General features: G+C 37.8%; 3 protein-coding genes and 1 long non-coding RNA gene across 17 annotated transcripts in view; 3 read left to right on the top strand and 1 right to left on the bottom strand.

Annotated features, from left to right (window-relative positions):
• The window catches only part of prom1a (prominin 1a), an 89,464-nt gene extending 76,189 nt beyond the window's left edge, over positions 1-13,275 (top strand). For 2 of the 13 annotated variants that reach the window (XM_074649113.1, XM_074649116.1), the window contains 12 exons: positions 228-320; positions 2,455-2,472; positions 2,980-3,033; positions 3,120-3,200; positions 3,284-3,352; positions 3,929-4,018; positions 5,041-5,156; positions 5,855-5,878; positions 6,295-6,363; positions 8,167-8,269; positions 9,080-9,112; positions 10,495-13,275. In XM_074649113.1, coding sequence (XP_074505214.1) covers positions 228-320; positions 2,455-2,472; positions 2,980-3,033; positions 3,120-3,200; positions 3,284-3,352; positions 3,929-4,018; positions 5,041-5,156; positions 5,855-5,878; positions 6,295-6,363; positions 8,167-8,236 — 684 coding nt within the window. In that variant the 3' untranslated portion in view covers positions 8,237-8,269; positions 9,080-9,112; positions 10,495-13,275. Of the gene's footprint in view, positions 1-227; positions 321-2,454; positions 2,473-2,979; positions 3,034-3,119; positions 3,201-3,283; positions 3,353-3,928; positions 4,019-5,040; positions 5,161-5,522; positions 6,364-8,166; positions 8,270-9,079; positions 9,113-10,494 lie in introns of those variants that run through there. The other 11 variants (XM_074649118.1, XM_074649121.1, XM_074649114.1 and 8 more) reach the window with 8 other exon arrangements.
• On the bottom strand, positions 6,678-23,990 carry LOC141775606 (uncharacterized). Its single transcript, XR_012595628.1, has 4 exons — positions 23,568-23,990; positions 8,176-8,272; positions 7,709-7,794; positions 6,678-6,769 (listed from the first exon to the last, which is right to left on the bottom strand). It is a non-coding gene; the product is annotated as an uncharacterized LOC141775606 (long non-coding RNA).
• Positions 17,264-18,682, top strand: fgfbp2a (fibroblast growth factor binding protein 2a). Its single transcript, XM_074649136.1, has 2 exons — positions 17,264-17,945; positions 18,174-18,682. Exon 1 carries the CDS (start codon positions 17,323-17,325, stop codon positions 17,938-17,940), a length of 618 nt encoding a protein of 205 aa, XP_074505237.1. The 5' UTR covers positions 17,264-17,322; the 3' UTR covers positions 17,941-17,945; positions 18,174-18,682.
• The window catches only part of fgfbp1a (fibroblast growth factor binding protein 1a), a 303,976-nt gene continuing 297,725 nt past the window's right edge, over positions 20,608-26,858 (top strand). Inside the window, exon 1 of one of the 2 annotated variants that reach the window (XR_012595627.1) lies at positions 20,608-21,530. Coding sequence is in view for 1 of the 2 variants with exons in the window: in XM_074649135.1 (XP_074505236.1) it covers positions 20,639-21,265 (627 nt within the window). In the remaining variant the exon portion in view is untranslated. Of the gene's footprint in view, positions 21,632-26,858 lie in introns of those variants that run through there. The other variant, XM_074649135.1, reaches the window with a different exon arrangement.

The following is a 26,858-nucleotide window of genomic DNA, read 5'->3' as shown; positions in this document are numbered from 1 at the left end:
TCTCCATGACAGGAACAAAACTGTATTACTCTTAAATGATAGAAGAGAAAAGGATTTGCCTGTTGGACACCGAAATACATCCATATTATTATTGGGCAGCAAGGGAAGCAATAAACAACTTCTCTGACATGACTTGTATTGTAATTTATGGGCTGAAATTTCCTTCAGTGCTTTGATGAATGACATTTCACTAGAATTGCGTGATTCTCTGCCTGTTTGTCTTTCAGCCCAGAGGCGCTCTGCAGACCGCTCTGAAAGGCCACGCTGGCACTCTGCGGCAGATCCACAGTCAGCAGATCATCTCAATGGAGCAGGCCATGGTAAAGCCCCAATGCATGTCTCTGTTCTCAGTCCAGATATTCATGCCTGGCTGGACTCTTGGTTTTTGGTTAGATCTTCTGTCTAGTCATCCCCTTGAAGGAGACATCCACCCTAAACAACTAAAAAAAACAGACTATAGAAACAGCAACTTGTGTGCTTTGCATTCATTTGGTTAAATCTGTTGTTTTTTGACTGGGAAACAATGAACTGATATGACATATGACTATTTTGTTGAGTTTGGCGGTCAGCATATAAGAGGAATAGAACAAATTTCCCACCAACAGTGGCCTCAAAGGACCAGAGTGCAACGCAGCCGCAGGGAACGTTGTGTTTTCACTGATGGATGCTTTTTGTTATGAAATATTTACAGGTTTTGTTCTACTTTTGCTGCAAGTACAAGTTGATGAAGTACATTCTCACCTATTCTTGGCTTGGGGGGGGGGGGTTGCTTAAAGGTAAAGTAGGAAAATAAATAACTTCGGAAGATGAAGCAGGTTGAGGGAAAAGACATGATAGAAACAACCACATAAAAGTGTACAAAAGTGGATTTTCCCTGTAAGGACATATTGTCACTGGCACTTACAGTATGACATATTTGTATCTATAGTATAATGGATGAAGTTTTTATCTAATGCCAGCATGTGTTGTATTTCCTGTACAAAATATTTTAACTTTAATAGATTTAAAAGCTGCTCTTATCAATATTTTTATAATAACAATGGATCAAATGACTGTAATGTTAAAGACGTCACTCGTAGTGACAAACTCAGAGAATTATCACCTGTCTCTGTAGTTCCCCTCAGCTTATTACCGTCTTTCAGCTCATTGTTTTGGTTTTATGGTCCATGACTTTACTGTTTTGGTTCAGTCTACCTGCCCTCATCAAAACAACTCTGAGAAACCCACCGTAAACTACCTGCTCAGTACCAAACAGCAGATAGAGTTAGCGACTAGCTGGTGAACATAGTGGAGTATTTAGTAGCTAAAGAGCCAGATACTTCCCTCAGGAGTTGGTAGAGACCAAAAACAGAGCTAAAAGAGAGAGAATATTCAGCCTGGTCTCACCAAATAGTGTATGAATGACACAACAATTTGTAAGTCATTTCAAGTGCAATCACGTCGTCGTTGTTGCCATGTAGTCTTTACCGACTGCAATGTAAACACATCCGCATGGATATGCTCAGAGCAAGTGAGGAAGAGCAAGTGACATAGTAGTATAAAAAGGGAGAAAAAGGAGGTGGATGAGTCCAACAAACACAGGACTTTCAACCAGGAGACTGGTGTTTGTGTCCCAAAGTGTTATTGAATTATTTTGATTAAGTTACATTAGAGATGTTTGTGATGTGTTTTCCATACTTATGTTGTTTAAGTACATATTTTACACCCAACCATGATATTTTTCCTAAACCTAACTATGTGGTTTTGTTGCCTAAACCTAACTGCGACCGTTTCACAGTTACAACATGGCATTAAATGACACGTGAAAAGCTACAAATGCGTTATCAGGACACACAAAATATACTTAAAATGGCGTGCTATTTATACGCCTTCTCATGAGATCAGGTTGGAATATTACACTGACATTTATCAGATTTGTCCAGAAACATGACTCTAAAGTGAATAATAATGTTGCTTTGTGTGCTTGATTCAAAAATAAGCAACTGTGTTTGCTAGTAACTTTATAAGGTGATGTCAGTGTTGTGTTTACAGCTTGTGCCGATGGCCCCCAAGCAGCTAACAAATCAATTAATGCAGGTTTAAAGAAAGTCTACTCCAATGTACTTCAAGATAATCTACGCTCAGAGGAAAGGTTGTGATGTGGTAATTGGTGTGTTATCCTTGTGCTAATGCTTATTTAAGAGAATGGTATCATCCTTGAGGGAGAAAATACATTCCTGTGTTTCATTTAATATCATCAAAAGCAGAGTGTTTTGGAGCCTCAGGCATGTGTCATCAAACATGTCATGTCTGTGAAGAACAAGTTAAATATTCAGTTTTATTTTCTCTGTCAAAGGCAATGCCAATCGTTTGAATAACACCAAGGATTTACAGCTACTAAAAGGCAGTGACGCACTTCAACACAGCTTTTACAACAGCTTGTCATGTTTTTCTTTTTCCACTTTCAACTTCAAGAAATATGTTAGAGCGAGGGTAAGCTGAAATGTGTCCATCCTGTGTATTTAGTGTCCCCATTCAGTATTTGGAAGAGAGATATTGTATCTCACAGATGACATAATAGTAATCTGAGAAAATACATCTCTTTTTGGGTGGTATTGTAGGATATTTGTGAGTGTGTTTGTGTTCTTGTATTTATATAAAGATCACATATGGTGTTAAACATGAAGGCTTTTGCACCGAAATATCACAAAATATCCACTTTAAGAAAAGAAATGTTGGTTTAATTCCAATATTCATCTCTCCTCTCAATCATTGGTGTTGAAATCACGGAAACAGTGAATCATTTCTTTCTTTGCATTGTGGATATTTAATTTTGGATCAAAATTCTTCAGCATGCCCGTACTGAAAGCAGAATATTGTTCAAGTGTTGTTCTTGCCTGGTGTCCCTTTGTGTTTCACTGGTGTAAAATGACCCCTGACTGTATCCCCTGACCTTTGAGATTGCGGTTGTTAATTTGTGGTCTTAATTTCTCTTTTAAGAGCGCATTGAACCAGAGTATGAGGTTTCTGGAGAGAACAGCTACTGACCTGCCAGTAAGTCTTCCCTTCAGTCTGAATCTGAAAACAAGGCTTAAATTTATACCCTTAACTGATCAAAACCTCTCATTTCCTCTCTGCAGAACAAAGTTTTAGCAGTTATTGATGCCATTGAAGCTGCCCAGTACCTCATCTCCCAGAATGCAACACATTTAATCAATCGGGTAACTAAAGGATCACTTGCTTTGTTTATATTCTCGATTTAGAAAATGATCTGGAACTCACATTATGTCTTAATCTTCCACAGGAAACTGGAAAATACACAGCGACCATTGTGGCCTACTTCCATCAGTACATAGAGTGGGTCAAAACATCCGTAAGTGTTCGTGTGATAATTTGTTAGCTTGTTACCGATGATGTGTTTCTCACTTCTCACTTTCGCTGCAGTTCTTAAGTGTTGACCTATTATGTTCAGTCCAATGTTCATGTTGGTCAAAACCAAACACTGGCAGTACACAGAGAGTTGTGCCCTGGCAAAAATACCTTTGCATGTTACAAAAGAGTTTTGGAGAAAATATAAAGAAGATAAATATAACATTACAACCTCTATAACTTTGAGGAATTTGCTTTGTGGGTCATTGGCTTCTACAGTAGTTAAGTAAGGAATTCAAAACAGAGTAAAAAATAAAACGCTTGAAGCCTGAAGCTGTTTTGTTGTTCTCAGAGCTGTCACTAGAACATTGTTATTTCAATCCCAATGTTTTTGTTGTGTTCCGAGAACACTTATAGTACAAGGATCTCCTGTGCAATGTGCAGTGACACTCTGAAGTGATGTAGCATGGTAAAACAACAGGCTTTCATGTTATTAAGCAGCAAAATACAGAATAAGAGTTTGATGCAATCTTGAATCTGTTGAATCTGACATTTACTGTTTATATCTCGCTCTCTGCAGTTGATTATGGAGGTCGCACCATGCAAGCCCTTCAGCAACATGGTGGACACGGCGGAGATCATCGCTTGCAGTTTCTTGGTCGACTCCATGGTAATGATATCTGGGATTACAGGGAAACAAACCCTGTTTAAACATCAATATGTTTAAAATGCTATGGGTGGTTAGCTGTAGCTCATTGGGGCTGGGTCTATCACAACCGATTTAGTTCATTTGGGTCATATATCTCTTAGAAATTCATGCGAAAACAGTCATCTTACATTACATGCCACGTCTATTTGTCACGGCCAGAATGAAACACAAAGTTTCTGTTTATAATGGTGGATAAAAAGCCACAAAAACGGTTGTTTTGAAGGGATTTTTAGTTTAGTTGAAACTTTGTTTGCTTACATATTTTTTTTCAAACTTTCGTCGATGCAAATTACATTTCACACATTGATGAGGTAGATCAAAAATATACAATATTATAAAAGTGTGACTTCAATTTACAACTTTTTGCAACCAGATGTGACAATTTTAAAATTGGTAGCGACTTGAAAATCACAAGGTAACCATGCCTTAAAGCATCCCCTGCTTTATGGTCTATTTGACTCTAAATGGGACCATCATTTACTAAATGAACATCATGCTGTATTGAAGAAGACTTGAAACTAGCGATTGAGACCATAAACTCATGTTTACAATGATTACTGAGGTAATAAATCAAGAGAGAAGTAGGTTCATTTTCTCATAGACTTCTATACAATCAGACTTATTTTTGCAACCAGAGGAGTCGCCCCCTGCTGGCTATTAGAACCTTTTTTAGATCCAAAGGTCGTCCACTAAACACTGGTAAAAAATGTCACACAATAGTGGCATCTTTCAGATTGCTTGTTTTGTCCGAACAACAGTCTGAAACCCAAAAATATGTAATTTACAATCACAAAAGACAAAGAAAAGCAGCATAATTAATAACTTGGAACTAGAGAATATTTGGCATTTTTCCTGGGAAAATGACTTCAATGATTAAAAGATTATCAAAACCCTTGTGTATTAATATTGAGTTGATCTACTAATCGCTAAATGGACTAATCGTTTCAGCTATAACATCTTATCATATCTTATTTTTTCCACAGAACACATTCTGGATGGGCCTGGGCTGCAGCACTCTCTTCCTGCTGCCGAGCATCATCCTCGCAGTGAAACTAGCCAAGTACTACCGCAGGATGGACACAGAGGATGTTTACGATGAGTGAGTAGTCGTACTTGTTATACTTCTTTACAATGGCATATATATATTTATTTTATAGTTTATACTTTATAGAAAGAGCTATGATGATCCTAGTCATTACAGTAGAAATTATATAGGCTCTCAATGGTTGCAGGACATCCTTCTTTCTCTTCAGCTTGTCACTTTCTACCTGCTTTTTGAAGTAATAAGCTGCAAATCATAAGGAGGAATTTCACTTCAGTTTGTAGTTTGCTAATTCACTTATTAAATAGTTTTAATATTATTTGATTGTGAAGCGCTTTTTTTAAATTTTACTTAGAAACAGCAGCTCTACTGGTTTATTGTTGATTTATATATTTTGTATCCTCCCTTTTCTCTTCCTTGTAGTTCCTCTGTTTCTGGGACTTGGCATTTTACGTTGTGATAACCATTTCTACTATTTCCATCTTCCATATCTTTTATTTCTTTCATTCCTCTCTGTCAAGCACTTGGCACTTTACAAAGAAACATTGACGCATTCGTCAACTTATATTTCTTCTACACGGACCTTTTGTTCACTCATTTAATCACGGCTTTACACAAATAGAACGTAATGTCTCAGATGATCAGTGGCGTCTCTCGTCATGTAATCTGCGCTGGGTTACAACTTCATGGTGCATTTCTATCGCTGAACATTTCAATAACATTTTTATGTTGTTTTTTTTTGTGTATCTTTATAGCATTGAGACAATTCCCATGAAAACGTAAGACATTCAATCCACCTCCCTCTCCTTTTCAACTTCTATCACTCTGTGCTTTTCTCTGGATCGTGTACATAGACTTGTTTACTAAATTATCGGTGCTGGTTTACGTTTTTAAAGCTTGGAATTGCTCTTATGGGTGGATGGTGTGGCTTCTTGTCGTGTGCTACCTTTGAAAAGTGCCCCTTACCTTTCAAGAAGGGCTCTTGCAATCATTACCTTAAAAGTCCAACTGTTTTTTGTAAGTTATAGTGTAAATAAAACACTATGGTTTATACTCAAAAAATATTTAGCTCTTAACATTCTTGAAAAGTTTGACTACTACAAAAAGAAAGCATTTTTACTCCAAAACTTTGATCAGCATGTCTCTCACATTACATTTTTCATCCCTTTGTTTGTATACGATATTTTGTTTTCAGTATGGAAATTGGTAATAATGGTTATCATAGTGAGAGCTCACAAGGTATCCCAAATCCTATGATGACAAGGTAAACATTATGATGATCCTGTTACTGCATGTTATGGGAGGTGGAGGCATGCCTGGGGACGTGGGCTTTTTCACAAGCTAAATGACGTGACCGGACAACAGTGCATGCCTTTGAGGGAGTTGATTCATTGCACTCACACACACGCACGCACTCTAAGCGAAGCGAAGGTAAACATATCTGTATTCAACACACATAAATGAGATCGGTGTGATTTAGTCCGTCTCACGTTAATATATGTTGCTACCATTACTTCTCTCTATCTTATTGCAAATGTTCTGCTCTGTGGTTTTTGGGGAATCTACTATATCACTAACCTTCTGCATGCTCTGTGTGATGTTCATGTGGAATGAAAAATCTTCCTGTTTTCCTCTCATTTAGAGTCAGCCAAAGTCCGCCGAATGTACACCTGATCATTTTGTTCAGAGAGAGGCAAGCATGTCAAGCTCTTGTGTGATGCTGCGAATGCTGCTCCTTTGATTTCCTTCTTCATCTAACAAATCGTCTAACTGCATGTTATGTATTTTTAAGTTGCATTTGGACGAGGATGCGTTTGAACAGACAACCTACTGTAACAGAGGCTATAGGAAGAGAGCAAAACAGCTACACCAGACATCTTTGCTTCCACAATTACCATTGAACTTGTCTTTTACATGAGTGGAGTTTCATTCCAAAAGCAGCTATCCAGTTTTTGAGGGAATGCTGGAAAGTAAAACCCAAAGACAGTATTTTATCTGCCATTTTGTGGTCTTTACTTGTAAAACAGTCAAAGGTATAAAGTCTAAATGTTGAGTTATTAACTGCTATATTTTTCTTGAATGGATACAAGATGTTGGAATGAAACGTAGCTACTGAAACACCAACCTGATCTCATGGGAAGGCGTATAAATAGCACAAGATTTTGTGTGTCATGATAACACATTTAAGGCTTTTCGCGTGTCATTTAACGCCACGTCGTTACCATGAAACAGTCGTGGTTATGTTTAGGCAACAAAACCACTTATTTAGGTTTAGGAAAAACATCATGGTTGGGCTTGAAATAAGTATGTAAACTAGTAAAATAAGTATGCAAACAATCAAACATAAGTACGGAAAACACGTCACAAACATATCTTCAAAAAAAACTCCACAACACACGTCCACCATAAGCAGTCTTTCTCACTTTTTACACTATGTCACTAGCTCTTCCTCACTTGTTCTGAGCGTCGCTCGTTATTCTACATCATTAGCTCTGAGCGTAGCATATTCACGCATATGCATTTACATTGCTGTCAGTACAGACTACATGGCGTGAAATGCACACACCAAAAGCAAGAACGGCGTTGTTATTTCACGCAAAATTACTTACACATTGTTGTGTCGTTCATACGCCATTCGTTGAGACCAGGCTGGAAACGCTGACACTTCACCCACTTCTCTTTAAACCATGTTAACCTGTAAAGTGACACAAGCAATGAAGTCACATAAACACAACAGTGTGTGATCCAGAAATCTCAGAACCTGATGGAATAATCCTTGCATCACTGATATTGATCAACAACCCCATCAACCCCAGACTAATATGAATGTTATATTGTGCTTTCAGACAGGAAAAACTTTACTTATTGCCCCTTTACATTGCCGTATAGTTTATCCATCTTGAGAGGATGTTGATGAAGCTGTTCTGCTCTCTGCCTCGTGAACCGCTCGTCCTGCTTCTCTTTGTCAAGTAAAAGAGAAGCAGGCGACGGTTTCACAAAATGGTGTTGGTTGAATTGTGCCATTAATGTTTTTTCCCTGTATGTGTGTGTGTTCCTGTGCCGGTAGCATCCCTACCTATGACACAATGAACAGGTTCCCACGGGCCTCGGCTCCTCCGAGGCACATCGACTGGTGACAGAGAGCCGGCTCTTGTTCTGGCTCCTGAAAGGTACTGACAAAAAAAACATCGCATCAGACTTCAGTTTCTCCGCTTAATTTAATCCCTTCCTTCCAATCTTGAATCTTTCTTTTGCACAGCTGTCATCTCGTCCTGCTGTTTGTCTGCCGTCACCACGCCATCCATCTCTCTCCTCTGTTTTTAATCTTATTTGCATTTCATCTTCTAACCAAACTCTTTAACACTTCTTTACAGCTTGTTTTAGTGTTTTTTCTGCTCACAGTGGCTTTGCAGGAAAACCATCATGATGAGAATTGCTAATTTTGGAATCACTAACGAACCATAAATGTCTTCACAGTATTTATGTCTGACTACTTGTGACTGCTTAATCAATGTGCTGTAGAGGAGAGAAGCTTAATGTGCTCATTTTTGCTTTGTTTAATGCTTATTGAGAACAACATAATTTGCAAAACAATCAGTATTTAAGGACATAACTTTTAAAAAAAGTATAATTTGTGGTTGTAGTTCATTCAGTTGGATACAGTTTTTTTCCACAAACGATATAGGCCTACAGCATTTTGGAATGTAGCTTTTAATATCTGGAGGGAAATGCATTATTCCCAGAGGACAGCAGGTTGTATAGGACTAGTAGAACAATTGTTTGATTTATTCAGTTGCAAAAATCTCCATGCAGTCTTTGAAAACCCTCCATGGAGCTTCAAGACTCAACTGACTGCACAAACCAGCCAGAGCTGCATTAATCTCCTGGGCCTTTCCAAAGAAAAAAAAAAGCAATACATGAATTATTCACTTAATATTTTATAAATCTAATTAATTTTTCTCCAATATTTGCCTTCCCAGTGCCCCTGAAAACTGGAACTAAAATACACCATAGTAAGTATAAGTTTGCCTTATTACATTTTAGATTGAAGTCATTTAGTTGAATCTGTTGCAATCGATCCAACATCACAATGAGTTTTCCGGATCAATAGTTAGGAATACAATGGTTCAGAAGTTAACCATTGTTGTTAAAGACGAATAACTGCAACTGCCACCCTATAATGGCAAAAGGGCAGAATGAGTAGGATTGTTTTTAAAAAACAATGTAGAGACTAATGCAAAAATAATACCTCTCAATCATCACTTCTGACCCACTAGAAGTGTGTGGTGGTGTCTATATTTGCAGAGACCTGCAGCCCTCTGCCTGGATTTTTTCATTTTGCTGTATCCGTTTCTGGGCGTCAACTTTTATAAAAACGTAGTAAACCAGGTGCCAGATCGTAAGCATGCATCCAAGTGGAAGCTACAAAAATACCGGACGCAATGTCGAAAAAATGTAAATATAGCGAGGTGAAACGTAGGGATGTGCATTTCAAGCATAAATACTATTCGATAATCACCCGGGAACTATTTGATCATTCTTCAAAGATCACAACGGGGGAAAACGGCGTGTAGAGCCGGCAGACTTTCACATCTAATGAGATGAATAATAGTTTATTTCAACCAAATTGTTGAAACAATGGAAAGACTAACCAAGACAGTTTTGGTGAGTTTTACGATGCACGTTTTACCGGCCCCTAATAGTAATGTTCCTACCAGGTGGAGCCTGCAATGGTCAAAACAAGGGAAAATATGTTTTAAGACAAGACGATAGTCGCATAAACAATTAGATTTTTTATAATTTAATGACTATTTGAAAATGTTTAAATCATGACCCATCCAAGAAACGCCAAGTGGACAAAGCTCTTTCCAAAATGAGAGTGAATCTGGGGTTAGCTTTCACCCGCTGGCGAGCACGAGCCCCCTAAACCTAACCGCCTTCAGGGGTCTGTGCGCTTCTGGTGTCGTAGATCCAGGGAGAAGGGGCCAACTTTGAATGTTGTGTTTACAAACTGCCAATGCATCTGACAATTCCTTCTCATTCTGCGTTTAAGATATCTATTTAACAAGTAATTTACTCTCGTATCAAGTCTGAAAATCGAATTTTCCTTAAAACAAGTGGGAAAAGTTTACTAAATGAGAGTTGATAGCAATTTCACACGAATGGAGAATTTACAGTCTCAAGAAAAAAGCTGATCAATATTGTCAAGATGATGGAAATTCCTGAGTCGAGGTGATGTTGTATTGGAAACAAGCGAGATTATTCCATCACATTAAAGTTTATTTTATTATTATTTATTCAAGACTCAATGTGGGGATTGATTAGTGCAGGTTTATGTGATGAGTTTGTGTACTTTTTAGGTTTACTAATCATAACATTTCCATCTATTTTCAAGCTGTTTGTTTCACGAGCCCTCGGACCAGAAGAAGCTCAATAACAGCTGGTTTCTTTACAACAGAAGAAGAACACACAAAGCCCTTTGGCTGTTTTCTTGTCTTTAGAGATCAACTGAACCTCCTCAACCAGGCAGATCACAGCCTAACAGCACAGTTACCTGCTCCCCATCCAAGAAACTCTGCCTGCAGGACATCAAACTCTTCTCCCTCAGCATCAATCTGAGCCAGGCTTGTTCTGCATTTATTTTTTCAAAGGACTGCTGTGTCTGCGTTTACATTTGTTCAGACACAAAACCAAGCTGAAACATACATTCAGCAAGAGGACATGACATTAACTGAGACGCCTGTTCATATTACTCGTTTGTGCTTAAGAAGACAGTGGATGAAAGGTCACCCGAAGGTCATGGCGAGCTGCTAGAGGAAACTTTTTCTCCTGCACTTAGAATGGATGTATCACGTTCAACACGAGCTAATACTAAAAGTGGAACAGTCTATCAATACATCTGCAATGAAAGGTGCAAATTCAAATGCAATTCAATGTGTTAGAAAGCACTGTTTGGTTGTGAATGGCACATCCTTTTTAACTGCAGCATGTGTGAGTTGGTGGGTGTTTGAGTGTTTATTAATGACTGAGAGACAGATGATTTGAACAGAGTGGTAAAAATACAGAAACAGGTTGGTCCCAGGTGGATTTTTGTGATTTATATGAAGAAATTTAGCATGAGTTTTTAAAAAAATGTTTACAATATTACAAAACATCCAGACATGTTTGCTGGTTTTTGGTCGAATTGCAAATGACTGGTTGCCTTTCAGAAGTAAGTTTCACACTGTTTTTTTTTTACAGATATGCTCCTTCTTACAGGGAAAATCCACTCAATGATGCACTGTTAAAATAAATATGTACCAGGAATTATTTTGTGGTGTAGTGTTTAAAATGTACTTTACAGAACAACTTTACTAATGTGCAAGCTGAGCGGTAGAGTAGTAGGGGCAATTGTACTTGGGCACGGTACAACTCAATCGTACCTAATATGAAAACACCCTAAAAGTAAGATCCTGTCCCTTTAATCATCTTTGGAGCCTTCAGATTTATCTCGGGACCATTTAAGTGAGTCCCAGGTTGGGTACCACTGTTTTAGACAGCTACAAAAGCAAATTAACTGTGATGGAAATATCGAAGTTTGGGCATTAATCACAAAATGCATCACCAAATATAATTTCACCAACAGTGTTTGAGGTGGATTTTCCCTTTAATTCACGTGAAGTCAGAGCATAACTTCTTAACATATCACATATGACAAACGTGTCAGGCTTATAGATTGTTCCCTTCTAGCTGATGAATTGATTAACAACAGAAGCTATCATGTTGAGTTCACTAACATGACATTTTTACTGAGATCTTTCTTGCTTTCATAGTGATGCTACGTTTAAAGTGGAGAAATACTTTCTCAAGCCAAATCGTTTTTTTTTTACTGTAGGTCTCAGGTCTTTAGTGGTCTATCAATGATGTGCTCATTTCGTTTCTGCTTTTTAAAAACCCTACAGTAGCTATGGATACATTTTAAAGAAACTATATGGAACGAGTGAATGTATTCAAGAGCTATTTTTTATTTTGTATAACTTGATGATGTTGGCTGAGATATATGCTGAACTCTTATCACTAACGCGTTGGGCAAGCCAATCCAGTTATCCCACCCACCTCGCCTCCATGTTTACAGGTTAGATTTAGACAATCCATTCACGGGACAATTCAAAAAGTAGAGAAACCAGTAGAATGCGTTATGGTTTACACAGTTGATGGTGTTGATACACTGAAAAATGAATGTCCATCTTAACATTGAAAGTTGAATTTGAGCTAATTGTTTTTGAATACGCCAACAGTGCAACAGCAGAATAAGCTAGTCTGCCGTAACTACCTTAAATGTAACTTTACAGAACTAAAAATATGATATGAAAACTGTCAATAAGATTAAATAAATATGTACATTTCAATGTACATTTTTACTGTATTTTGGGTAATTTTTTTAGAAAAAACTGACACGATTTTGAGCTTTTTGATCGTCTACCATTAGCGTCAAAGTTGTGTCCATTAAAACCAACTGATTAGCATGAAAACTATAGAAAAAATTGAATCTTCTGTACTTTATTCCCTTTTTATTACATTTTTTTTAAACTTATATCACATTGACAAACTAATTTAATTTCTTAAAATCAAAAGGAATAATCATTTTAGATAAAAGTTTTGGCCACACAAAGGGAACAGCTAGGAAGCCAGCTATCTTTCTTACATACAGCATGTCATATATTTGTACATACACTAGTACTGTATGGCTTACTGCAGTGTACGTAGTAGCCTAGTGGTAGTAGTATATATAAGCAGTATGAGGTAAATACTGTATACCACTGTTTTGGATTAAGTCTTACTGTGGGGTAAATTCAAAAAGGCTTCAGTTAAAATAAAATAAGCTGACAGTTTTATACTTGTTTCTTGTTAAGATGGACATTTTTGAAGTATCTGTGTGCTCACTTTGACAGGACTATCATTCTTGTCTGCTAGCGTCTGGATGTGACCCATCTTGGGAGAGAAAAAAAAATGGTCTGATTTTATTTTAAGTGCTTAAACTAGCTATTGTGTATCCGAACCTTCAGGACAGATACATCAGTAACTGGTTTGACCTGCGATGCTCCAAAGTTGGGCACTGACGGAGCCACTGAGGAGGAACTTATTATGTGGTGGTGAAAAGAGAGTGTATAAATTGTGAATAAACTTTGAAATTCAATTTATTGTTGTCAGTTTTTTCAGTTTTGTTTTCATTTTAGTGCCTTGAAAATTTTATTCTGGCAAATATTTTGGTTTAATCCAAATGAGAGATGAATTTAAGGGTTTTATTTATACTGTACATATTTAAGGCTATATAAATTAAAATAGTGAATAGCTACTGATAGTGATATTATGATAGTTGATAATGTGTTTTACAGTATGCAACACAAATGACATGCAACATACATTGGTGGAAGTACTGAGATCTTTTACCGAAGCAATACAACAGTGCAGAAATAATAAGTTAACGTCTATAAAGTCAATCTATCTATCTAGAAGTAAAAGTCATGCATTTAAAATGTTACTTAGGTAAAAGTACAAAGGTATTATCATCAAATATATACTTAAAGTACCCAAATTAAAAGTACTGATTTTGCAGGATGGTCCCATTCAGAATAGTGTGTATTATGTCAATGTAATAGTTGGTATGATATCTTACGAAAAGTTCATTTTTCGTGCGTTTTCCTACAACTGTCCAGCGTCAATTTCCCCTCCAGTCTTTTTAAAATAAACTTCCATCTTCACAGGGAACAATTTGGTTAGGTTTAGGCAACAAAACCACTTAGTTAGCTTTAGGAAAAGATCGACTTGGTTAGGATTAGGCAACAAAACTACTTAATGACAATAACTACTTAGGTAGGTTTATAAAAAGATTGTGGTTTCCGGTTATAATAACACCGGACGTGGAGTAACTTTTGTATGGAAGTTACGTGACAAATATATCAATGTTGACCAACTTCTTTCACACAAGGTAAAAACGCCGGTCTCCTGGCGAAAGTCTGGTGTTTTTTTTACGCACCCATCAACCACGAACTCCTCCCTAAGCTCCTCCTTATCGCTCTTTGTAATTCCTGATTCACGATTACATGGATTACATACAAACCAGCCTGATCATTTTATTGAATTATTAATTGTTAATTAATTATTATTATTTATACATTAATGAGTACATCACTTTAAAATGGCAGCTAGTAAATGTGGGATTAATTTTAATCCATTTATATTTGGGAATTTATTTATTCCTTTATATACTGCTGGGTGGCTTGTGAACTTCCCTTGGGAAATCAATAAAGTTATTGATATAATAATATCATAATGTATTTGTTGATTATATTTTGTATTATTATTCTGAGTCAGGAACGTAACTTAAGTTATCAAATATTTACTTGAATGTAGTGGAGTAAAAAGCACAACGTCTCCCTATGAAATGTAGTGGCATAGAATTAGCAGGAAATGGGAATCGTAAAGTAAAATAAAGGAACCTCAAAGTTGTACTTAAGTACAGTACTTGAGTAAATGTTCTCAGTTACACTCCACCACTGGTAGCATGGTACATATTGCTCATAGTGTATTTTAATTCTTTAACACAAGACTGCACATTCTTATGTGGTGCTGCCACTGCTGGCCAGAGCCCACTTGTTGCGTTACTGGTCAGCTATTTTCAATAGGAGATGATTATCTTCTTCCATAAGCTTCATTCTGGGGTTTTCTCAGGCACCAAACAGTATGTGAATAAACACCAGCAGCCAAACCACATGCCGACTCATTCCTACTTCTAAATAAGCTTATATAGAAGACAGATGAGGACAAAAAATACCCATTCAAAAACAGAAGTAGCGGTTCAGAGAAAATCTCTTTTATGGTGTTTACTTGCACATCAAACACTGTGTTTAAATGGTTATTTCCGAGATTCTGCACGAGTTGTACACTGCTGTGTGTGTAATCCATCTTTAGCTTGATGGGTAGAGCCATACACTATGTCAGCAGGAGCTCCAATGCTATAATAGTATGCACTTTAAGGGGCTCTGGGGAAAAGTATTCACAAATTAAAATGCATAATACTGATACTGTCATGAGGAAATTTTTCTAGTTGAGAACCCACACTACAACACAGTACATATCACACTACATTATATATATGTTAATAGCTTTTTATTTATTCATCTGTTTGTTATTGGAGCTCCACGTTATTTCAATTTCATTTTTTTATTGTTATTTCCTAGTTTATCATATGTTTTTTGCCCCGTGTTAAGAGCAGCCACATACAACTGCCCCTCATACTATATGGATAAATAAAGCTGTATTGAACTGTATATCCTGCACACCAGTGTGGACAGCACACTATGGATTTACACCGAAATATAGATACTCACATCAGACAAAGTGTGCCGGTGAATATGCTGCCATCTCTGGGGAACACAAACACTCAGAGGGTGGTGGAAAGAAGACTTTTATGCTGCATTCACATGGAGTCAGGCAGAAGGCAGACGGACAACACCTTCTGGACGGCACTGTCTCTTAATATTTTATTGCAAACTTAAACAACTTTATATAGTGTGAGGGAGCTGCATAACATCCGGCAAAAAGTTTAAACATTTTAACTTTGGACGGCAATGCCGTCTACCGTTACCGGTATTCTCTGCCGGCCTCACCTAATTTTGCCGTCCTGCTCTCGTCCACTAACATATCAGGTTTGCCGTCTGCCGTCTGCCTGATTCCATGTGAATGCAGCATAATAAGAAACATTTTGCAGCAGCTTAAGAATTTCATCCTAAAATTGTGACAAAATTACAGATGGAAAAACATGACTCACTTTTGGACAGTGGTGGTAAGTAACTAAGTACTTTACTTAAATACAATTTTGAGGTACCTTTGCTTTACTTGAGTATTTCAATTTTATGCTACTTTATACTTCTACTCTAATACATTTCAGAAGGACATATTGTACTTTTTACTCCACTACATTTATCTGAATGCTGGAGTTACTTTACATATTACTACTCATTTTATAAAATATGATACTTTGCTGCAGATTAAACTATCCAACAGTATATGCAGTAGTTCCTCCACCTCCACCATCCAACATTAAAATGCTGCATTTGTGTTAAAGCGTCAGTAATAATATTCCAAAAATATTATATGATGATTATATCATTCTGCCCAACAAGTAGGCCTACTTTTACTAATACTTTAAGTACATTTTGCTGTTAATACTTTGTACTTTTACTTAAGTGAAATCTTGAATGTAGGACTTTTATGTTCTTGTAACAGAGTACAGAGCGGTATTGCTACTTTTACTTGAATATATATAAATTATATAAATATATGAGTACTTCTTCCACCACTGCTATTGAAAAACTGAGTATAGTTTACTGACTATCTTTAGAAAACAGTGTTTTTTTAGAGACATTTGTGTTTAAATGTACTGCAATTCGTGAAGCTAAATCTCTTTCAGATGTGTTGACTACTTGTTCCACATCACTCACAATGGGCCCTTTTTCTCCAGATGGGCCTGAAAATAAAGCCACTTTAGAAATTTCCTCCCCCACCCTTACCCCCATGCTAACCCCCCTGGTCTTGTACAGACATTTCTTGTTCTCTCTTAATTGGCACAATTACTTACTACACTCAACACTGTACTTGTTCTGCCTTGTGTGAGTGACTTCTACTCACGTTTCTTTGTGGTTGTGCAGTCTGATTGCGTTTATATTTGGGAGGGAAATGATAGGCTACGCTGCATGGTTTGTGAGCTCCAACTGCCTTTTAAAACAGGCAAGAACTTGAGGGCTTCGGGAGGCTCGTTTACATGAGTATATTCCCAGACTGCCACATTTCTTTTTAATTGAGATGTACTCCGCAGACACATGAGAATTGTCGACAAACTATGATGTTTGCATGATTGCATAAACCCTCTGGCAACAGAAATTGCTTTATAAGGTTGCAATTGACATAATTTAGTTCTTCTTTAAGTGTGATGGTTTGTACGCTCATTACATGACCTTAAAAAACCTGAGCATCTCGTGGTCCTTGCCTTCTCCAGACAGCTATAGCGGATGTAGTCGCTGCTCTCCACCTCCTGTACAAGTTTTGTTGAGTCTTACTTTTTTTTTTTTTTTTTTGTAACATGAATTCCTTCTTGGTCTGCTCAGCCAATAAATAGCAGGAGGGCCCCTCAGCTTGAGCAGTCCCATTCTCCTCCTCTTACGCTCAGCATCCATCTGACACCATGTGGACCCAGGACAGCGCTCTGCTGCTGCTGATCGCCTGCTGCTTTTGGTCTGCCGAGGCCCAGAGACAAAGCGTCTGGGATGATCCCGTCAAATTTAAAACCCAGGCCAAGGACTCGTGCACCATGATCGTCACCGGGCAGGGGGACTACACCCGGCTGAGGCTGTCGTGCCAGGGCAGCAAGCGCTCCTACTGGTGTGAATACATGGGCATGCCTTACACCTGCCGCAACTACAACAAAAACCCTCGTCACTACTTCGTCCAGATGATGTGGCGCCTTAGAAAGCTCCAAAACGCCTGCCAGGCGCCGAGGCAGATCAAACCTCACATGTGCAGGAACGCAGCTGATGAATCTCAAATGGTCTACGTATCCGGTTCCTTCTCCCGACCAGACAGCACAAGACCAGCACCACAGCCTGCCAGACCTCAACCTCGTCCCTCACCCACAAGACAAACCAATCGAGACCCACCACGAGAAAAGACCACACCGAGACCCAGTCCACAACCAACGACACCTCCCGAAGAGACCAAAGCTAAGACGATGGCTCGGCAGCACTGCTGGAGGTCACTTCGAGGCCTCTGCTCCTTCTTCATCGGTTTGTTTCATAGAAACTGAGGAAGGTGAGCAGCAGAACTGGAACTCTTCATTAACACACAGCTTCCATTATGTTGTTTTAGGACTAATCTAAGAGTACTGTGGTGGAATGATGAAATCCTGTGTATTTAAAATCAAGTTTGCCTCCAGCGTTCATGCGGAAAAAAAAAGTTTTTTCTTTTCCTTGCTCAAAATATTACTGATGCACATAATTTAAAACTATATATGCATTTCTGCCTCTGTTATATTCACAGACTTACAATTCTGATGAAGATAACTTCTGATGTCTGATTAAAGCGGCCCTTGGAGGGAAATTTCAGACCAGCAGTTTGACCGTCCGTGGTAGAAGAAGAACTGTAGTGCTCTCCTCAGGGGAAGAGATGGTACTGCAGTGACATCATCCTCAGTCACAGCTTGGAAAAACTCTATGCGTCTTAATTGTGTAAGAATCAACTTGCAGGCTACGAAACACATGAATGAAATGGTAAAAGTACTACTTTAACTAGTGTGAATGTTTCTACAGCAATACAAACCTTTACAACAATATATTGGCCTGGGACAAGAGAGGCAGACAACTCACTGGTGTCACTTATGTGTATTTATGTGTTTGTTTACTTGTATATAATCTACTTGCATCACTTAAATTTACCTTGAATATTACGTTGTTTGAAAGATCTTTATTTGGTCTGTACGGGTGTATTTGACAGAAAGATAATGAATGTGAAAATGATTTTATTAAATAAATAAACATTATTCTCAATTATTCTGTGTTGATTTTATTGCTTCTTCTTGATGGAAAACAACTACAAGAATCATGCAAAAAAAAGTTAAATGTATTGAGTTTAGTGATATTTGATAGCAAAAGAGCAGCAATATTGAAAACGACTGCTATACAATATCATTATGTCTTGTAAAAATCATCATGGAATAGTGGAATTACCTGCTATACTGCATTTGATCATTAGGTGCTGCTGTTGCTTAAATTAAACAGACCACCAAGCTCAATCAGGGATTTTCTCCTACAGGGACATCTGGCTCCTTTCAAGATATTTCCAGTCATTTTTATCTTTGGCACACTGTACAAACAGAAGGTGCAGGGAAGGTTTTAAAAGAGTTATTTGCATTTGTTTGAGATTAATTCCTTAAAAATGTAAGTTATCGTAAAAGCAGGTGGGACTTCCTTGAAACAGGCAGTATAATCTACCAGAACAGATTATTTTTAGTCTTGATATCTCAGCATAAATCTCGAAAGTTTCCACAAAAAAAAAAAGCTTTAAGTATTTGCTATTTGCTTAATTTAAATCAGTTCTTACTAAGAACTAAAACGGAGAGAAACTTGATGTCAAAGTGCATGAAACCGCGAGGAAGAGTAGTCTATGTTTGCCCTTTTTTAAAGTTCTTTTTTTAAAATGGGTTTTCTTGTTTGATGCCTGAAATAAGGTTTGTGGTTAACGCAAGCTTAAGAGATTTTAACGTTTTGTTCTACGATATAAAATACATCAATAAATATCCCATTCGTGAATTTTGAAGCCTTTAAATGTCTTAAAAAAGGTATTCTGGCGATTGCATTCCAGCTTCAAAAATCATTAAAGTGGTGTTCATTTGTGAAGATTATCCTGCTGAACAAAATGTGTAAGTATCATGAACATTTGTTTGCCACAGAGCTTATTTTCTGCAATAATATAAAACCCAATGGGAAATCCCATGGGCTTTTTGTTGAGTGAACCAGGGCGATATAACTTCCTGATTGGCCTATAAAAATACGTCATCCCTGCAGCAATCTCTGAACTCAACAAACTTTGTAAGCCGTCCAACCATGCAGTGTGTGTGTGTGTGTGTGTATGTGTGTGTGTGTGTGTGTGTGTGTGTGGGAGGGCTAATTTTGCAGCAGCACGCTGTAGCTGCAGGTACATTAAAGCTCTCAGCTCTCAGGTGTTGGGACTGTAAACCAAAGTTAACTTTGAAAACTTCAGGTAAGTCATCTTTGTTTCATCTGGGCTCAGCCTGTATTGTTCCTAATCACTTTGGTATTAGTATAGTATTGTGTGTGTGTGTGTGTGTGTGTGTAGTGGTTGCTACTCACTTCAGTACCTTCTTTATAATATAATTTACCTTAATGTTCTTATAACATTGGTACATTAAAATGCCCTCTATGGTACTGACTGATTAAATTCCTCATGGTTTTCCAGTTATATCCTTATTATGTTACTATAAAGGTGTGTCTGCACTTGGAGAAGTTTTATTGTAGTACTGTCATTTTTTTTTACTTTGTATGCTATCAATATATTCATGTCATCCTTTACTCTGGTTGTTTCATCCTAGGTTGTCTTAAAAATCAATGCTTAAAACTTTGCCACTGCCTTTTATTTAATTAAGTTTAGTTGGGAAATTTATTCTTATCTCTCATTGCACTTTAACTTTTTATTCCTCTTTTTATTCTGATTTATTCCTTTATATCTTGTGTTTATTTCATTCTTTTAAAATCCAATTTATGTGTGACTTTATATATTACCATTTTCTTGTCTTAATGGGGTTTAAAGTGAAGCACTTAATACCTTAAAAGAGGCTATTCCTCTTAGAGGAAAACTAGTCGTTTCCGTCCAAAACATAGGTGTAAGAAGGGATTATAATGATTATTTCTAAGAATGGAAATGAAAGGGATTTAAGGTCAGTTATCTAAATCCTAATTTATCCTCTTGCAGGGTTTTGTGCTGCTTTCATGGCTCTCCTCACCAATTTCGCCATCCTGCTGGTCTTGGCTTGTATTTCCCATCAGCTGATGTTGAGCAGCTGCCAGAAGAGCCGACGGGGAAGAGGCGTGGACAGAGGACAACACAAGGACAAGCCGGGGCTGAAGGTGGGCCGCCAATCCAAAGCCGTCTCTCCACAGCCCATTAAGGGCAAAATGGTCACCAAAGACAAATCCGAGTGCACCTGGGCAGCAACAGGTGAGGACTCCTTCATCCTCGGTGTCACCTGCAAGAAGGGGGACAGGAGTTTCAGCTGTGAATATGTCGCCAGACCGGCTGTCTGTCCCCAGTACGCTTCAAATGTCAAACTTTACTGGAAGCAAATCGCCAAGGCGCTGAAGAAGCAAAAGGGTTTGTGCCAGGACAGTAGTGCGTTGGTCAGGGCGGGTCTGTGCAGAGGAGCTCCCAGGGAAGCTCATTTCAGACTCATTAATGCTCAGAGGAAGACCGACCAGCCATCTGCTCCAAAACTAGCACCCAGAGCTGTGAAATCCTGTAAACCTGGCAACAAGAAGCTGGCTGAGGAGCACTGCAGCGACTCCTGGTCGAGTTTTTGCATGTTCTTTTTTACTATGGTGCAGGATTATGATTGCTGAGACTGAAGAAGTGAAGAAATACGACTGAATTCAGCTCTCTATAAAGTCACGTCAATACTTTTCTTATTATAGATTCTTTATAGATGTATTTCATCACATTGTCATTAGTGATTCTACCCCTAAATTAACACATTTTCTATCTATTCTTTCCTGTTCGCTCTATGATTTGTCAATTTGGGAAACATTTACTGGAGTGATAAATTGCTTTTTAAGAAAACACTTTGATTGTTCCCTCCTGTAGACATACATAACACATTGTAAGCATGTAGCCTTTTCATTTGTCTAGATAGCACATCCTCATGTAATTTCATTTCATGGCATTTGTTTTCCATCATACAGATTACATCCTTCTTTCAAACAAGAGAACCATGTCTTGTCCTTTATCTCAAAGCACTTCTGTCTTTTCCAAATGTGTGTGCACAGTCCTGCTGAGGGTATTTGCTGGGAGATTAGGAGTCTGTTGGGTATTGACACAGTAATTTAACTGGAAGGAGTGTGATTTTTAGAAAACCTTGGTCTGCATACTTTGGCACTGACAAGCCTCTGAATCCACAGGCTCAACTTACAAAACCAAAGTCAAAAGACAGCAGAGTCGTGTTAAGAGTATCAGATAATACTAACAACAAAAGATATTTGGTAAATTAAACCAAAGAGACATTATGTTTGGCATTTTATAACAGGATCATTAGACCTTTCCACTCCATTTCAATTTCAGAACATACATTTGACTCATGGTTTAAAATTGCAAGTTGGCTGAAAACAATAATGCCGTACATGACATTCAATGAGCAAAAGCTAGCATAGTTGCAAAGTGTTCACGAGTTGAATTCACTAATGTTCAGTGGTGAAATGATATCATTTACTTAAGTAAAATACCAATACCACAATATAAAAATCAAATTGTACTTAGTTACTAGTTTCCACCACTGCTAATAGAAGAGTCCCTTTATCAGTTATTCATGTGTGACAAAATGTTATTTTACCATCAGACCTGGGTTCCCTCAGAAAAACATAATTCAGCAATGCTCTTGTGTCCATTAATGGCTAAATGTGAGGTGCCCTTCAGACTAAAGTTAATTTATATTTCGATAGTCAAATCCTTGGTTAGGAAAATTGAGGCAAGAAAGTAAAAGAAAATAGTTACTGCTAAAAACAGCTGTTTGTAATTTCCCTTTCTGTGTTTCCCTACACTTTCTGTATATTTCTTGTTTATCTGTCCTCTTCCTGAGGTTATACAAATAGTTCATAATGAGATATCAGGTCAGGATTTAGCTAAATCATCAGCAGTAAACATGAAGTGTCAGTAACAACGTTCACAGACATGTTTACTGAAGAGGCAGCAGCAGCTCTAATAGACCAGAACAGAGCAGCCTCAGGACAACATGCTGTGATTTGAGAAAGGCAAATTACTCTCATTTTTCTAGATGATTTCAGCTTCATCTCCTGCTGTAATATAATCCATTACCCACGGCTGAAATCCATCAAATTCACAGACTCTCAGCAGGTTGCATTCTGGGCTATGTAGGAAATGACAACAAAAAGTAAATTAGAGGGCAGTCACAAAATAAGTGCAGGAATGCAACGAATATAGAAGTTTATATATAGGGAGGGGTTTTCCTTTCAAGCTAGATTTTTAAACAGGGCAGCTTGTGAAATGTGATGCAAATCACATGCTCAGTAAAACAACTCCCATACAAACAGTAAATCGCCTGTTAATTTAACAACTTTGTGTAGGTAATAATATGATTAAATAACTAACGAACTGACAGTGTTCAAAGCTGTTGAAATCAGTTTCACATTAGGCAACAAAGTCCTTTCAAATGCAAATGTAACATTACTAGGACATGTTACAGACAAGAGAATGTAAAATTGCACTAAAGCAGTTTTTATATTCCAATATACAATCATTTCAATGCCTCTGCAGAGAGCACCTGAATGACCCCAATCTGTTCTGGGCTGTCACAATGTGCTTTCTCAGCATAGGAACTATGTCCAATGAAAAGACACTAAATGAATTGCTGTGCAACAAATTGCATGTCTCAGTGAGTTAATAATATGGGTCACCCATGCACAGTGGTGTTTTTAGGAGGAGAAACTAGTACCTTGGTCAGATGCAAAACCACAAAATTACAGTTTAAAAATTAGTAGTATTAATAATGTACATTTCCCACAACGTTTTACACAGGTGATAATCCAATTGAGCACATACCTGTTCTCCTCGACTTCCTGTTACACTGCTCAGGTCCCCGGATGTTGGAGCTGTCAATTACGGTAAAGTTGGGTAAAGTTAACTCTAACTTACCATGTTGTTGCTGTCCTGCTGTTTTCATGTTTTGTAATCCTCTCAGAAAGATGCTTGAGATCCTGAAAGTCTGTTCTTCACCAGGTAGTATACCTGCAGAAAAGCACACACTGACAACTACGAGCCAATGACGACAACAGTACAAACAGCCAATCAGATTGCAGCGGTGCAACGTGCAATCAGCTTCGCGCATGCGCAGTGTTGTTTCCCCCCAAATTGGGCACCTGACTGTGACCTCTCCAGGTGAATTTAAAGCACAATTTAAAAACTACTATATCTGGCTGGCACTGAACTTAAATTGTAAAATAATAAATAACAGCAGCAAGCAATGAGTTATAATGTCATGCATATTAATTTAGTTACTCAGTGCCACTAAAACAGCCAGCAGGTGGGGCTTTTCGCCACTTGTTGCTTCTACCTGTGCATTGTGATACTGGACCCACCACAACAGGGGTCAGCAACCTTTACTACCAAAAGAGCAACAAAAAATCTGTCTGGAGCCGCAAAACATTTCAGCATTGTGATGAAGGTAACACAGTTTATTGTCTAAGTATATAGTATATAAGTCTAATGCAGTGAGGGCCAAAGTGCAAATGTACTACGGAGTATTAGGGCCAAATTGAGGGAAAAAATATCTAAGAAAAAAGTCGTAATATTACGAGAATAAAGTCATAACTTTACGAGAAAAAAAGTCATAATATTACGAAAATAAAGTCATAACTTTACAAGAAAAAAAGAAAATAACACGTAAAATTACTACTTTATAATATTAAGACTTTTTTTCTCGTAAACCTATGACTTTATTCTCGAAATCTCAGATTTATTTTTTTTCCTCAATGTGGCCCTAATAATCCATCGTACCGTCGTACCATAGACCTACAACAATGATAAATAAAAATGAAAATGTAAAAAAAAACAGTTATTCATTTACATTTTTAAAAATCCAAAGGGAGCCACAGGTGCAGCAATCTCAGGTCGTAACATTTTCAATAACAATCATACAATCAAATGAATTTAGATTTAAATACCTAAAATATCTGTACCTAAAATCAGTGGTAAAATACGTTGGAGTTTTTAGTATGAACTGATTTACTACCTCCATTCATTTGTTTCTACAATGCATAGCTCACAAATTCCTTTGCATGCTGCATTGTGTATGAAATTCTGTCATGAAAGCCAGTCTCCCTAGAGCTGAGATTCAGGTACATACATGAAATTTGACCTTTGCATTTAATCCATCCTATGGAGCAGTGAGCTGCTGTAAAGCATCCCGGGGAGCAACTTGGGATTCAGTGTCTCACTCAAGGACATTGCAACATGCAGACAGTTGGAGCTGGGGATCAAACCACCAATCTTCCGGATAAAGGTCAACCCGCTCTTCCCACTGAGCTACAGCCACACTGAGGATTACCAATGTGGTCACCAGTCAGTGGACAGGTAGTGTCACCTGAGAGCCCTCTGTGGAGTAGTAAAGAGTTCACCATGTGTTGGTTGAAGAAAGAATCTTCATTCATATCTCCACTGAGAAAATGTTAAAAGATGATTACGATAGAAAGGACACACTACTTCTTGCATTGGTAGTGATTGTGGCATTGGACATAAACCAATTTGGAAAATGGAATTGTCCAATTTGGATGTAAATATTTAGGACTTCAAGACTGTTCAAAGTCATTCAGTTCACTGAGAAGCTCCCATTGGTGAAGCTTGTTTGTGTTTCTGCTAAGCAGCGTTGCTCTGCGTTGTTGTTGTTGTTGGCTATTCTTTCGAGTGCATGTTGCTTTAAATCTCTTCATATCCTATTTGCTGGCCGAGCCAAAGCATCCTTCCCGAGTGGACTGTGGATGTTGTGGATTTACAGATGGCCTGACCGCCTGTGGCTCCTGATTGGCTGAGAGATGTGGGCCTTGGTCATAATGAAAGTAGGGAGAACACACCCCGGCACTACTGACTCTAAGGAGATTTGTGTGTGTGTGTGTGTGTGTGTGTGTCCAAACAGGCTTACACGCTCCTATGAATGCCTTTGTATTATAAAGAGCTTTAAGCTTGCTGGAGCCAAGATTACAAAGAACTGAAGGGAATTAATGAAACACCACAAATATTACATTGTTAAAGTGACATGAGACTGATAAGTGCTGGGTGCTGGTAGTCTGGACAAAGAAATCATCCACCATGACTCAACATAAACTGGCCTATAAAAGACAGAGATAAGAGAGCAACCGAAGATTCACCTGAATTCTTTGGTAAGGAAGTTATATAACCAGACTAAACTGTGGAACGATAATACTACTTCATCTTGGAGAATGAAATGTGACACTGGAGGCTGCAGTGGAAATAAGCATCCAGCACAGAGCACAAGTGATTTATTACAGTCAGAACTAGCAGCTGCTGGCCACATAAACGCTGAGTCACTCTTACTGTTTAACAACCACCCAAACTGTAGACATATTATAGTGATATAGCACAGATGAGATCTTAGCTACTGCACCTGTTAAAAACAAATGAACATATGAAAATAAAATCATATAGTGTTGGTTATTATTTTTATTCTTTGAGGTTAAATTTACGGGTATTGCATTTGGTTCCAATAAACACGTCATAAACTGGACTTGGTCCTGATTAACTTCCTCATTAAATTACGGAAATGTGTCCAATCAGGCAGCATATTAAAACTGGAATGCCTCGACTCAGCAGGTTTACCTCATTTACATTAGAGGACTGCTATCAACAGCCAACAGCAGCCAATACTGCACTTCATTATATGATAGCAGGAATGCCACATACATAAATTTAAACTTTCAAAATGTCAATGTTGTTGTAAGGATTTTTTTAATTAAAAATAGACATGTTTGAAGCGCATGACAAAGTTTATGTGTAATTTTTTTACGACCAGTCCTCACAATTTAAGGTTGAAGACATTATAGTATTCTTGTGTTGTCTATTTTGCAGTTGTACACTACTTCTGTTTGTTTGGATTGGTTGAACTCAGTCTTCACATTCTGTAATCAATAATTACTTATTTGCAAAAGATCATTCTCACTTTAAGGCACATAATACCTGAAATACAATAATACTGTATAGGAGCTTAACTGCAATAAAAAGCTCCTTACCTGAACGACTATAACTACAGAGTAAAGGTTAAAGCAATTTGCAGCATTTTGCACTAAAATTGGACGTCTGCATACACAGCATGAGCCTCTGAGGGGAAGCGTGCCAATACATGAAAACATTTAACAACTTGAGCCTTCAGGTGTTTTTGAATACGTAACACAACGTCTGACAAACATAAGGAGA

Source organism: Sebastes fasciatus, chromosome 10 (genome assembly GCF_043250625.1).
Source record: "Sebastes fasciatus isolate fSebFas1 chromosome 10, fSebFas1.pri, whole genome shotgun sequence".
Lineage (NCBI taxonomy): Eukaryota > Metazoa > Chordata > Actinopteri > Perciformes > Sebastidae > Sebastes > Sebastes fasciatus.
This window is presented reverse-complemented; position numbering and strand designations above follow the sequence as displayed.

Excerpts from the sequence above, each read along its gene's own strand:
- fgfbp2a (XM_074649136.1), top strand. The coding sequence starts at position 17,323 with ATGTGGACCCAGGACAGCGCTCTGCTGCTGCTGATCGCCTGCTGCTTT.